The 15,004-nt window shown below is 37.5% G+C and overlaps 1 protein-coding gene across 1 annotated transcript; it reads right to left on the bottom strand.

Moving 5' to 3' along the window:
- Nucleotides 1–916: 916 nt before the first annotated feature.
- Nucleotides 917–7,404, bottom strand: odc1 (ornithine decarboxylase 1). Its single transcript, XM_084392504.1, has 11 exons — nucleotides 7,106–7,404; nucleotides 6,097–6,230; nucleotides 5,166–5,299; nucleotides 4,410–4,583; nucleotides 4,090–4,262; nucleotides 3,538–3,754; nucleotides 3,366–3,449; nucleotides 3,079–3,241; nucleotides 2,651–2,766; nucleotides 2,344–2,558; nucleotides 917–1,773 (listed from the first exon to the last, which is right to left on the bottom strand). The coding sequence occupies exons 3-11, from the start codon at nucleotides 5,265–5,267 to the stop codon at nucleotides 1,635–1,637; spliced, it is 1,383 nt and encodes a 460-aa protein (XP_084248630.1). The 5' UTR covers nucleotides 5,268–5,299; nucleotides 6,097–6,230; nucleotides 7,106–7,404; the 3' UTR covers nucleotides 917–1,634.
- Nucleotides 7,405–15,004: the final 7,600 nt, after the last annotated feature.

Here is a 15,004-nt window from a genome sequence, read left to right as displayed (position 1 = left end):
CATTTAAATGACACACATTTACTGATGACCTACAAACAGCATTCGTGTGTGAAAACACGTACACATAAATCGTTCTCTTAGAAATCAAAACTTATTTTACATCCTTGCATTTCTGTTCATATAGTGTAAATATACCTAATTTGTTCACTTAGAAGCCAATTTTACTGAATATGCATGCAAATCAAGTCACCTTTATTTCTATAGCACTTTTCAAAGCAGCTTCACAATTAATAACATATGCAAATTCTGCTGTAAAGCAGCTCTAGCAAGCCAATACAGTGTCTTTGTTCAGCTCAGTGTTTATTCGGTTCATTTCAATAAAATTCAATTGTGCATATGGACTGAATGCACAGTGTATCTGTGCACATACATTTTAAATGTTATACTTAACTCACACTAAATGTGTGAGTGCTATGACAAACTCCTGTACACTCCACAAGACACAAGTGTTTTAGATTTTTCACATGTTGTTTGACACATTTATGGCTAATCATTTGATGCGTGCATGTAGTTACTATATAAACACATTTGTTTACACACAGTTAAAGTAGTTTTAGATTAAGTGTTTGCTTTTGCAAAAGATGTGACCTTTTGCAAGCTGTCTGCATGCTATGTGGTTGTGTGGTCTTCCAGGAAATGGAGCCATAGTTTCAGAAATTGCGTGTAAACAATTAGAAGAAAAAAAAAAAACCTGTAAGTGTGTAGTTCTGCATTTCTTGCACACATGCACCATGAATTATCAGAAATCATGAACAGCCATGAAGCTTATTCACTTGACAAGCTTTTCCCCATTGTGCTCCATATATAGTGACTCCTGGTTTGTTTCAGTGTTTGTAACCCAGAATCTTTGTGCACGTATTCAGATGCAAAATACTGAAAGGCTACAGGGCATGTAAATGAAAAACAAGACAATTCATCATTTTACAGCTACCTTTATTTATATAAAAATACAAAACTTAAAAAAAAAAAATGTTTCCATAGGAAAGCAATATAAATGCAGTCCCATCTCTTTTTATATCCACTTCAAATGCATCAGTGGCATACAATTCAATCAATAATACATTTTTCAGGTCAATAATCTTAACGTTAAGTTAATAATCAAGTAAAAAAAGAGAAATGGTCACTGAGGAGGAAATCTGTACGTGTCTTTATGGAGGGCGAGATCGAAAAGCAGCTATTTCATGAAATGTTCTCCCAATAAACTCTTAACGCTCCACGGAAAGTAGCGTGTCTTCCATTTGGATGTTTAAGAGGGGGAATCAGTTCAGGAATAGACCTTCCTCCAACACACAGAATATCAGACACATGTACACCTCCCTCATATCCTCCACCCAAGTATCTGGCCTCAAATTACAAGTATATATGTAAATATATATTTTAAAAAAAGTAGGAAAAAACTAAATTAAAAAACAGCCACAGGACTGTCAGACAAAATTGTGCGTCTTCAGGTCTGAGGGTTTGCAACTTTTACAAACAAGAGGCAAAAGAGCTGCATTTAGAATAGTTAATTAAACTTATGTTGTAACTTAAAAGCACACATTTGGAAATGGACCCCGAGACAGTGTTGTGGTGTGAAATGCATGGTAAACGCTGTCTGAATGAGAACTGGCTCTAGCTGTGGTCGTCAGAGAGCGTCACAGCACGTGAGTCGGGCTTGGCTTGGCTGGCACGTCCAGGGTGCTCTCGCGCCCGCAGTGAGATGGCATGTTTCCAGTGCTTTGCTCCTCAGCGGGAAGAGGAATCCCCTGCTCACGGATCTGCTGCATGCACTGCCTACAATGAAACATCAGTCAGTCAGAAACAGCCTCTTCCATTAACCACTCTTTTAGTACAATAATCGGTAACACACTTTACAATAAGGTTCATTAGTTAATGTATTAACTAACATGAACAAACAATGAGCAATACATTTGTTACAGTATTTATTCGTCTTTGTTAATGTTAGTTAATAAAAATCCAGTTGTTCATTGTTTGTTCATGTTAGTTCACAGTGCATTAACTAAATGCAACCTTTGATTTTATTAATGTATTAGTAAATGTTCAAATTAATATTAACTAAGATTAATAAATGCTGTATTGTTCATTCTTAGTTCATGTTAACTAAGGTAGTTAACTAATGAACCTTATTGTAAAGCGTTACCCAATAATCATACTTTTTGCTTGGATAGGGGTATTATTTTTAGATATTTAAAAATATTATGTGTAATTTTAAACTAAATATTTAAGAAATGCAGTGTTATTTTACATAACAAGAGCATTTTAGTAAGGTGTTTGGTCTACATCAAACAAAAGAACTTAAAGAACAGTTAACATCATGAAAATGGATTCCCAAACCCAACTTACCAGGCGGTTCGGGACATGATGTAATAAATATCGGGTTTCTGGAAGCCATTGAAGGTGGAGGATGCGGCTACAGTGTAGGCACCCATGTTCTCGAACAGCAGCCAGTCGCCCACCTGCATGTCCGGCAGGCTGCACTGCTCCACAATGCGGTCGAGCCCATCACAGGTGGGTCCCCAAATACTGCATGGGTACATGCGCTCATCAGGCTTGGGTTTCTACAAGAGAGTACGGGTTAGTTTTAGAGAATGAAAACCATAAAAAATTTAATTAAAAGGATAATCTGATGGGCTAAAACTCATTTCCACACCTTGTGCAGAATGGGCAAGACATGCGCATGGTCGTACAGAATGCAGTTGAAGGAACCATAAACGCCATCATTCACGTAGTACATCAAGGTTCGGTCATTGGTCCCATCCTCTTCTTCTGAAGTGGGGGAAAAAATTAAACCAAGTCAGTCAAGTCACATTTACTCATGTGGCGCTCCAATGATGATTCAATTCAGGTCAATAATAATGTCAATACTGCAAAGTTCAACAATTACAAAAAGCAAAAAATTCAATTCAGCTAGAAGCAGCTCTACAGAAGACTGTTCAATAACAGTGACAATGGTGCAAATCAGTGTCATAACCCATCTCAATTCAGTAAAAATTTTATTATCCGATAGTGTCAGTGCAGTTAAATCGATAATATTGCTGAATATTAGAAACAAACATGGTTTTGGATGTTAGCTTTTACCGTCAGAGGCTGATTGCTCCTTCATGATGACCTTTTTGGCAATGATGTTGACCGCCAGCGTGTATGCAGACGCCACGTAGAAGCGGCCAGGTTCAGAAATGATCCTCACGCCGGAGTCAGCAGGGAAGTATTTATCCAGTGCAGGGTTAATCACAGCAGCGATCTGCAAACCACAAAAAACAAACAAGAGTTTATCATCTAAACGTCTTTGATCACCCAAAGTTAAGATGGTGATTTAAAAATAATAATAATAATAATAATAATAATAATAATAATAATAATAATACCTCTTCAAATTTCAGCTTGGTGTCCTCTGAGCCTGGAAAGCCTCCGCCAATATCAAGCAGGGTCATGTTATATCCCAGCTCCGCCTGGTGGACAATGCATTTTTCAGATTAATTATACACCATCGCAGAAATGAGTGTGTTTTTTTAATTTCTCCAGTAAAAGGCCACTCACCCCCATGTCAAATACACAGCGTGCATCGGAGATGGCCTGCCTGTACGTCTCAGAATCAGTGCATCCGCTGCCCACATGGAAACTGACTCCGATCACATCCAGCCCAAGCTCCTTCGCCCTCTCCAGCAACAGCCGGCTGCTCTTTAACGTGGCACCAAACTTCACGCTTAACCTGCACACGGCCTTGGAGTCGTCAGTGGCGATACGGAGAACCAGTCTGCAGACACAGAGAACGGGTTTAATGGTCATGAAAACCTTTTACATTATCGGCACAAGTCTTTCTGTTTGGCCGTTAAGTGTCTTGAGTGGGACTTTCATTTTGATTGAGAACACCTGAGCACAGCCTTAGTCTTCATTATTTTACCATCTTTATTTAACAGTTCATTTCTTAAGTTTAACAGATTTGTTATATTACATTTTTTTTGCAAGTTGAACATTTTTCTAAATATTTACTAAAATAGTGAAGTAAATTGTATGTCAAACATAATTGCAGTATTGTTATAATGTTATTTGTGGTGAAGTGAGAAATGGTTTCCTGGTGACGTTACTCACTTGGCACTATCATGGCACCGTGCAACCTTCATGAGCTCCACGTCGCTGTCAAACGTCATCATCTGCACGCCGTGAGCCGAGGCGTACTTGATCTGAGACACCTGCTTGCAGGGGTTAGCGTAGATGATCCTGCTGGAGTCCACACCCACAGACTGCACGAGCTGGATCTCCGTCTAGCAGAGGAGAGGAGGATTAAAAGTCAGGTTAATACAGGATTAAAGCTGCTAAACATACTTGGCTTTTGCAGCCGAGGTCATTGAGACACATGGAGAAGTCACGTTTGCGATTTAAGGGACTTGAATGAAGACTCTTCCACATACCTTGCTCGCACAGTCGAATCCCGCTCCCAGAGACGCCAGCGTCGTGACAACAGCCCTGCTGTCGTTGCACTTCACTGCGTAGAACGGAGTGATTCTGGGTAAAACGCGCAACCAACGGAGGTGCTTCTTCAGGACGTCTCCCAGGTCAGCCACGTAGAAGGCATCTTTGTCATCCTAAAGGAAGAGAAGAGATGCGATCAGAACTCTTGACTGTATATGCAGCCCCATTTAGGAACAAATGGAATTATATTACATGACCGTGTCACATTTCATCACAACCTTTTCCATAAACAAAAGGAGGCATATTTTTATATTAACATTTATAAATTTTTACAGCAATTAAAGCAAGACACCACAGGTGAATAGGGTTAAAAACAAAAAAAACGACATCATACTTCCCAGCTGACTGATTATATTAAGAATTGCAAACATTCTCTCTATTACAAGTTTTCTGAAATAGTATGTTAAAATAAACAAATGAGCATTATTTTATTTTATCTTGTTGACATATTAAAGTTTATCACTCCATAAATCAGACAACACGGTCAACAACCAGAAAAAAATAAATAAAATGAAATAAAATGTTGTATAAAATTAGGCAGAAGATATACATTATATATTATTCAGACAAGTGGAAAGACAACATTCATGTAAAAAAAAAATGCCCCAAACCTCGAAATATGACGAAAAACAACACCATTCCTTGCCTTAAGCGGAGAGGTAGGAATGCAGGTATAAAAGAAAGGGTTAACTCACCGATAAGGACGACTCGTTGATCTTCTGTTCCACGATATCCCGTGCACAGAATCCCTCCTCCAGGAAGGTGAAGTCAAAGTCTGATCCAGTCAGTGTGGTCATCGTGTTTGTTCAAGAATTAACTGTAAAAGAAACTGTAAAAGAAAATGCGTGTTATAAAAGGTGGCCTCTAAGATAACAGCCTTTACTCTGCCAGATAGTCTTTCCTGGAATTCAACAGCCACATGTCCTCAAACGAGACCTTATCTCTGCTGCAATGACTACAGGACGACTATCACAGCTACTGTGCAGTGACAGTCTCCACTAATCTAGTATTTTAATATCAATGAGATGCCATTAGAGTTATCAAAAGTTTTTATTTTGTACATTTCCCACAGTCGTTTTAATTTTAAAGTCTCAGTAATTTTATGGTGCAATTTTTGTTTATTTAAAAAAAAGTTTATATAGGCCTACTTGTTTTTTTTTTAGAGTTTTATTTCTGTTTTAGTTATTCTAGCACATCAGGATAAACTAAATGAAAACAACGAATGTTTCCTTGGCAATTAGCATTCATTTTATTCATATTTAAATTTATTTTGAGAAACGTTTTTGTTAAATGGTTTTAGTTACTAAATAAACACAAAGTTTAAGGAAAGCATCTCATATATGACTTTTTTAAAAGCTTTTAAAGCTATTAGGAAAAAAATTCTGAAATGTTTGTTATGGAAGCTTGTTTCTGACACATAATAAAAAAATAAAGGTAATTGCGACTTTTTATCTTTTTATAAAGTCCATTTATGAGGAAAAAAAAGCCGACTTTTTTTCTCAGAATTGCAAAGTTCTCAGCAACTCGTATTAACCCATTAACAGGGTTTCATAGCTTATTAATCCCCAGATCCTATTAATTCCCACATTAATTTCCTTTTTTTTTTTGTCACTTATAATGGCTTACCAGATGAATGGAAGAGATGGGATTTTAATATGCTAACAGACGTCAGACAGCCAGGGAGGTTCACCAGTGAAGTTGAATCCTTTCAGATAAGCCTCAAGGCCAGGGCCAGTGTGTACTTCTCTCAAGCAAGAATTCTGAAAGGATTAAAATGACAAGAAAAATGAGTACAGTCTATTAAAGCCTAAAGAGAATGTAATAAATCAGCCCAATATACGAAGTTTCTGGTAAGTCACATTGCGTGTGAATTTCGTGAAACTTTCATTGCGTGTATTAAAGTTACAACACGAAATTGGTCGTTTATCGTAACAGACAGATCATATCGTGTAAGATTGGGAAATTGTTTCCCAACGGAACTGGAACCCGCACACATTTTTGGACAAGACGCCGGGCATTTACGCAAAGGCAGTGAATTTAGTCCCTCCCCTTTGAAGAGCGCGACCACACCAGTTACCCAATAAGGAAACGCTCTGTTTGCACAAACTATAACAGGCATTCCAGTCAGCCAATCACTGATCAACTCCAGCCGGCTTCCGATTTCAGCTCAGCCAATAGAATGCAGTCATTCAGGCTAGTCAGGCTTTGCAGCGTGTGAGACTCCTGACTGACTTCATTCATTGATCTTGATCTTGAGAATAACGGTTAGCGTGTACCAAATAATCAAGATATACAAGTAAGTTACTTCGCGCTTGTCAACACAGCTGGTTCCGACTATAAAGATATTAGTTATAACATTTATCAAAGCCGGAGTTAAAATTACGCAAGAAAGCGTGATACACACACCGGCCACGTTGACTCACACAGTCTCACACACACCACAGAAGGCCATTATGTCATAACATACGCCACAACTACACAAGTCGCGATCTTTTAAAGTCAGAAAAACACTTTTAGCGATGCAACTAGCGGCTAGTTTCTTAATTTATGATTAGACTGTACCATACTGAAAGTGTATCCTAACATAACGGATATAATGATGCTAAATTTCACTCAATAATTTAATATAACTCACCTTAAAACGCATTTACAAAGAGTGTTCCCATTAGATCAGACAGTTGAAAATTAATAACGTTGTTCTCCTCGCGCACAAACGGCTATGGTGATGATCAACTGACGAACTGTCGGAGTAAAAGCCGGCGCTCGCTCTCAGCCCTATATATAGTGACGTGGTTTCCAAGGTGACGCACTAGCTGAAACCGGCTTCCTCCGAAGGGGCGAACCGGTTTGCTCTTGTTAGCGGCTTGAAGCGCGAGCGAGTGATAATGGAGGATCTGAATAAAGAACTAGAAGTGACAGACTTCCCGCTTCCCTATCAAACAAAGGTTCTTACTCATTTGGTAAATAAATCCATAAATATGATACTAAAACCTGTTAATGATACAGAATCCCCTAAAATGAACAACGTGCTAAAAAAAGAAAAGAAAAAAGGTTTTGTGGTTTACTAAACATAAACTCCCCTCTGAACTGTTGTTGCTAAATGGAAAAGTTTATAGTTGTAGGGAAGTTTGAATATACACACACTTACATTTTAGTATTCTCTCTATGAGCAGATAAAAGTTTGAATTATAAAATAAGATTGATAATATATCAGTGTTTCTATTGATAACAAAGTAAAACTACTACAGATTGTCTGTAGATAATTGATATGAAGATGAAAGTAAAATACAAAGTGTTATAAATATGAAATATTGGATTAAGACGACCACAAGCACATACTAAAACTGGCAATATAAAGGTAAAAGCTAATTAAAAATGTTAAAATAATAGCCTACTAAAATAGCACTATATATTTTTTTCTCTTTTTTGAACTATTTGGCTTAGGCCTAAGTCATTTTGGATAAATCCCTCTGTTAACTGTAAATATAAATGCAAATATAGAATAGAACTATATAAATGAAGAATAGAATAATAGGTCTTTATTGGTCTATATATGTCATTAAAACAACGTAAGACAACATTTTAAAACAACTAAACGTTTAAAACGTAAGCTAAAACAACTTTTAGCAGCTCACAAGGATTGGCAAAAATAGAAAAAGTGTACATTTAAGACAGTGTGGTAAAATAAACAATAGTTTTTGTGCAAAAAACATCATAGTGCTGTAACAATATATAGTATACATATTATAAATATGACAATATATGTAGAGATACTTATCCATATGATATATAGACATAACATATATATATATATATCACACACACACATTATATAGCTATACATACATACACATAAATACACATACTGTATAGATGTCAACATAAAAAAAAATCTGTGGCTGAGGAAGGGTGTTGCGCTTCCAGTTCGTGAGACAGGTTTATTGCACCCCAGTGTTTGGAAGTGAAAGGAGGGAAGGGAGAGGAGGAAGATATATTAGGGGAAAACAGTTATATACAGCTACATTTGCATTTCATTAGTAACACTTTTATTTAGATCGGGCCAGTGCGGATAATGATGTCATGTGGAGGAGAGTTTCTGTGCCTTTGTAACTTTGTTCCTTTCTCGTAACCAAACTAATCTGGTTCCAGTTAAACCTCGCTTTCATGACAGCAGCTTTCTGTCCACATGCTGCAAGACCTTGCTGAAGATGCCAAAATGGATGTTTCCTCACCTTTTGCACAAACGCCCCCTTCCGTCTTTTATCTTTGTTCTGCAGACTTTGTTGTCATCCTGCCAGATGTTAGAAATTAGCACTAAATATATCAATCCTAAAACTCCCCATAATCAAAGGAGTAGACTAATCATGGCTATATCCTGTGCACCTGGGCACTGCACAAACAACTTTTTCCTTCTTCTTTTTCAAATACACAATACTTAAGAAGAAAATTAGATCCATTGAGGCTCAGGAGCATCTTAACATAGATTTGACTGCCTTACAAGCACAGTATTTCATACTGTATTCCCCATATAGGCCCTTGTAGGCAGTTGTCATATCGGTTGCCATCACGTTGAATGATTTTATCTTAACAGCCGGATATCAGACTGCTGTTATCTTTGAATCGGTCTTTCAATTGTCTTCAAACCAACGGAGTTATCTTGCATATCATCCCAGTTATTACCATGTTGTCAAATATCTTTTGATTATTGATATATTATTGTTGCAAACACTGATCTGAATTACTGGCAGTCACCTCTAATCAATCAATCAATAATAAAAAAAATACACATTTAATTTTGCAAATTCATACAGAATTGTGCTTAAATGTATTCACAAATGCTTCAAAAATCATCACTACTGGAAAAAGCCATAAGCCTCTGTATTTCACATCCTCGCTGTGGCTTTTGCCCTGCCCCCTTTAACTCTATGATCCATGAAGGCTACATTGCTGTGGTCAGGAATACGTTTTCCAGATGCAAATGAGCCCAGACCTTTTGTAATTCATCGTCTTGCCAGTCAGTGTGTTTCCAGAATCCACACATAACCATTAGAGGTCAACTAGAACATGAGGTCATTGTTTATTGCTGTCCTCGAACACCACAAACCACATCACTTTCTCGTGAACTCAATAATATCTAATGCGTAAGAAGGTTCCTATGTAAGTTTTTCCCCCTCCCATAAGGCTCCAGGCAACACTTTTCATGTGGCAACATTTTCCACCCTTATCAAGATGCTGAGATCTAAATCGGTTTTCCTAATCTGTCAATCATGCATTTTCCCTGGACGTTAATACAGAGACATCATGGAGAGAATAAGGAGATTTCTCTCGTTCTTTTCCTCTCTGTGTAGCTGCATGGCCTTAGTGGACATTTTTAAGGATTCATATTGGATTTACTGTATGTGCAGTTGATAGTTATGGAAATATACTGATGTTTACAGCTGTGTGTTGATTTGGAGAGAGACAAAATGGCACGTGCACAACATAATAGTTTCAGAAATATGATATACACAACACACGGGCTGTTCTGTGTACAGTATACACAGTCTTGAACTAACAACCTCAAAACCTCTATTTCTAGCAACACAGATAGTTATGAGTCAAAGCAGTTTGAAGGGTGTGACTTATTTGATCAAACCCCAAACACTTGACATAAACACTGAGAACATGCTAGGTAAATAATTGAGTTTTTGTTTCACTTCTCAAAATAATCACAGATAGAAACATCCCAAGAGAGCTCAGACAAACAAACAATTACAGTAGTAAGACACTGCTGAAAGGTACATAGATGTTTCCATCCACATATGCAAGTTTTGGGATGTCGCATTTAAAACACTGCTGGATGGAAACGCCAAGATGCGCTCAAAATCTTAAAATGTGCATATAAAATGCATGCGCTCAGTTTGAGGATATTTTTAATATGATAAGAAGATGTGCATAAATTACGATTTATGCAGTTACCAAATAAATTCTTGGTTGTACAGCAAAAAACTTGACTTAGCAGATCAAATGATTGAATCTCAAATGTTGTTTTAGTCATTCTGAAATGCCTGAGCGATTTGATATAAGTAATTTGTTATTGCATCATTTCCTTTATTTATTACATAAAAAGTCACTGGCTTGGTTGCAGTGACTTTTTATCTTATTATTGATATATTTCACCAAGTTCCCTGGAAGGCAATATTTTGTTCTCTTGATCACATGAGGTGGAAATGGTGCTTTATTCCTAAATGTTTATTTCACAGCATTAGAAGGAAACAGACGATCTTTTCTGCCCCTAAAGGTACTATTTTTGTACATTTTCTCTGAGAATGTATAATGTATATTGACAGTGATTAGAGGAAGGAGGTTTCTGTGTCACATGTAAGCCTGCTGTATTTACCAGGACTGACCAGGTGACTATTTCAGGGCCAGCATCTGTGGTGGAAACAGACCTAAGAGCATTAAGACACTTTATGTGTGTCACAAACACAAGTCACACTCACACACGCACGCGCACGCATACACACACACTCTGAACACAGCTGATCCAGGAGAAGGGTTATTATCGTTTACTAAAACTAAAACCAATCTGTTCATTCAATACAAATAATTCAAATACAATAAAATAAAACCATTCACTCATGTCACCATTTATATAGCGCTTTTAACAATATAGATTGTTTCAAAGCAGCTTTACAGTGATAATAGGAAATTACAGTAACAGAGATTGTTTTGGCTTTACAGCAGCTCTAGAATAAAGTTATTGTCCAGCTAAAGTTAGTTTTGATTGATTGATTCACTTCTGTTGCAAAGATCATTAGTTATTAACTTAGGGGCCGCTAACACGACACCGTTCTAACAGAAAACACTAAACAGAAAACAAAAATATATATATTTATTTGTACAGAGGTAAAGATAAGGGAAGGAGGCCTTCACAGGGGAGGGACTGGTTGACACTTCAGGACTGCGTTGTCGTCGTGTCCAGACGCAGGTCCTTCATCAGATCTGGATACGGCCTGGATCCGGCGGACTGCGGTAAACCTCGGGATAAACAGAGAGATTAATATTAGCGTAGACGCCATCCTTCTTATGACGTAACAAGTACATCAGGATTTATGGGAAGTGTTCCCGGTTCCGGCTGACCTAATCTATGCAGCCTAACATTGAATTATAAAAGTCTATAATGTGTTATGAATATACTAGGCCAAAGAGATGTGTTTTTAGTCTAGCTTTGAACTGACAGAGTGTGTCTGCTTCCTGGACAATGGTAGGAAGACTGTTCCAAAGTTTTGGTGCTAAATAGGAAAAGGATCTACCGCCAGCAGTCGATTTTGATATTGTAGGTATTATCAACTGGCCGGAATTTTGAGATCGCAATAGACGTGAAGGACTATAATGCGTTAAGAGCTCGCTCAAGTACTGCGGAGCTAAACCATTTAGTGCTTTGTAAGTAATCAGCAATATTTTAAATCTTGTACTATGTTTAATAGGGAGCCAATGCAGTGTTGACAGAACCGGGCTAATATGGTCATACTTCCTGGTTCTGGTAAGATCTCGAGCTGCTGCGTTTTGAACCAGCTGTAGTTTGTTTTATAGGCAGGGCAACCACCCATAATAGCATTACAATAATCTAGCCTTGATGTCATGAATGCATGGACTAATTGTTCTGCATTTGTCATTGAGAGCATATGACATAATTTAGATATATGTTTAAGATGGAAAAATGCGGTTTTACAGATACTAGACACGTGACTTTCAAATGAAAGATTGGTATCAAAGAGCACACCCAGGTTCCTAACTGACGACGAAGATTTGACAGAGCAGCCATCAAGTGTTAGACAGTATTCTAGGTTATTAATTGAAGACGTTTTTTGTCCAATAATTAGAATCTCTGTTTTTTCAGAAGTAAGTAGTAGGAAATTACTAGTCATCCAGTTTTTTATATCAGCTACAGTATACATTCCATAAATTTTGTGAATTGGTAAATTTTGTCAGGGCGTGAAGAAATATAGAGCTGAGTATCATCAGCATAACAGTGAAAACTAATGCCATGTTTCCTAATGATATCTCCTAATGGTAGCATGTACAGAGTGAACAGCAGCGGTCCTAGTACTGAGCCCTGTGGTACGCCATTCTGAACTTTTGATCGATAAGACATCTCTTCATTTACTGCTACAAACTGATAACGGTCAGATAAGTATGATTTAAACCATGCTAATGCAATTCCACTAATGCCAACATAATTTTCGAGTCTATTTAAAAGAAGGTTGTGGTCAATAGTATAAAGTGCAGCACTAAGATCCAGTAACACTAAGAGATACAACCACGATCGGATGATAAGAGCAAATCATTTGTGACTCTGATGAGAGCTGTCTCTGTACTATGATACGGTCTAAATCCTGACTGGAAATCTTTGCAGATAGGCTACCATTTCTTTCTAAAAAGGAACATAGTTGTGAGGATACTGCCTTTTCTAATATCTTTGACAGAAAAGGTAGATTTGAGATCGGCCTGTAATTGACTAAAGTTGCGGTTTTTAAACAAGCGGTTTAATCATAGCCAGCTTAAAAGTTTTTGGTACGTATCCTAATGACAAAGATGAATTAATGATATTAAGAAAAGGAGCAACTGTGTCTAAAGTGCTGGAAAAGAGAGAGTCAAAAGTTTCTGTCACAATATCGAGTTCTTCTAAGCTATCTGGGATGCTGAGGAGATGAGACTGATCAGGAATATTGTTAATAAAGTAATCTTTAGTGGCAGAAGTGATAGTTCTAACATATTTGTAACAAAGAGTTGGCTTTGCAACCTTGGATGGAGTATACACGAGACTAGATAATGATCTGAGATGTTATCGCTCTGCTGTATCGCTCGCATCAACATTGATTCCATGTGATAATATTAGATCTAGAGTATGATTACGACAATGATTAGGTCCTGACACTTGTTGTCTAACTCCAATAGAGTTCAGAATGTCTTTAAATGCCAATCCCAATGCATCTTTTTCATTATCTATGTGTATATTAAAATCACCAACAATTAGGACTTTATCTGCAGCCAGTACTAACTCTGATAGAAAATCAGCAAATTCTTTGATAAAGTCTGTATGGTGTCCTGGTGGCCTGTGTACAGTAGCCAGCACAAATCTCAAACGTGATTTATCATTTACACTAGATAGATAGATAGATACAATAGATAGATAGATAGATAGATACATTAAGCACCAACACTTCAAAAGAATTATATTTAAAACAAGACTTCTCAGTTATTCTGAATATATTGCTATAAATTACAGCCACACCTCCCCCTTTGCCTTTCAGACGAGACTCATGTTTATAACAGTAATCTTGTGGGGTGGACTCATTTAAAGTAATGTAATTGTCTGGTTTTAGCCAGGTTTCTGTCAAACACAGCACATCTAGGTTATAATCTGTAATCATATCATTAAAAATTTTGAAGTAAGTGAATAATAATCTTAGAGAATTTACAATTAGCATTTGCCAGCACTTTTAAATTTGCTTTGATGTCAGGCGCTCTGGCTCCCGGCAAACTTGTGACTATGGTAGCTGGTGTCTCTATTTTCACGTTCCGTGTAATAGAATCCCCAATAACTAGGGCACAATCAACAGAATTCACAGTGGGTGTTTCACTGAGTGGGGAGAATCTATTTGTTATGGTAATCGGAACGGAAGAGCTGTGTTTTGTCCCGCGAGTACAGCATCTCACGGTCACCCAGTTGCCCTGCTGCACGGGATCTACAGCCGGAACCAAACAATGTACAGAGTTCACTAAACTAGTTGCATCCAAAGCAGTATCAAAAGCCTTTGCACTCGATTAAAGTTTGGATGCGTGTCTCTAGTTCTGAAATATTCTCCGTCAGCCTGACTATCTCCCTGCATTTTTCACATAGAAATCCCTCATTGCTGACAGAGAATGCTATACTATACATGTGACACGAGGTGCAAGTGACAATAACAGGAGAAGACATTACTCACAGTGTTTGTTGACTGATCCTACTCACCACAGTTGTTTGATAGACTTGTAAAAGGCGTGAGCGTGTAAGAGAAAAAAAGACGGCAAGCACGGATGGCAGGTTAACAGGCTAGCGAAATACTAGCGTGTTGTGCTAGCGATAATGATTTAGATAAAAGCTAGCGATGTCAGATTAATGTGATAGGCAATATTAGACAATATCTAATATATGTTGATGAGTAAGTTAAATTTAGCAAATAAAAACAACAAGGAATGATAGTAAATAGAGATTCAAAACAGACAGCTATACGGAGCTTACAGACACAAACCAGCAGCAAGGCAGACAGGCTTACTCATGTACCTAATCTTCAGACAAAGTATGCAAAACTGCAGGCACATTATCTGCTTTACACTCTGTTTGCAATTGTAAAACAAACTTTTTGCAAACCGCTAAACCCAGTTCTCTATACATTAGACATCACTCAAAACTAACAGCTCTCGTGCTTCATTTGGAAAACAGTGCCATTCAAATGGCACAGTCGTTTCCCAATTACCTACAGCCAATGATCATGTATGAAAATACTTA

This window comes from Rutilus rutilus (genome assembly GCF_951802725.1).
Source record: "Rutilus rutilus genome assembly, chromosome: 21".
NCBI classification, from domain to species: Eukaryota; Metazoa; Chordata; class Actinopteri; order Cypriniformes; family Leuciscidae; genus Rutilus; species Rutilus rutilus.
Note: the sequence above shows the minus strand (reverse complement) of the source record. Positions and strands in the feature narration are given on the sequence as shown.

Excerpts from the sequence above, each read along its gene's own strand:
- odc1 (XM_084392504.1), bottom strand. The coding sequence starts at position 5,267 with ATGACCACACTGACTGGATCAGACTTTGACTTCACCTTCCTGGAGGAG. Across the intron at positions 3,450-3,537 it reads GCTGTGTATTTGACATGGGG|GCGGAGCTGGGATATAACAT; the intron begins GTGAGTGGCCTT and ends ATTGTCCACCAG. Across the intron at positions 3,242-3,365 it reads CCAAGCTGAAATTTGAAGAG|ATCGCTGCTGTGATTAACCC; the intron begins GTATTATTATTA and ends TGTGGTTTGCAG.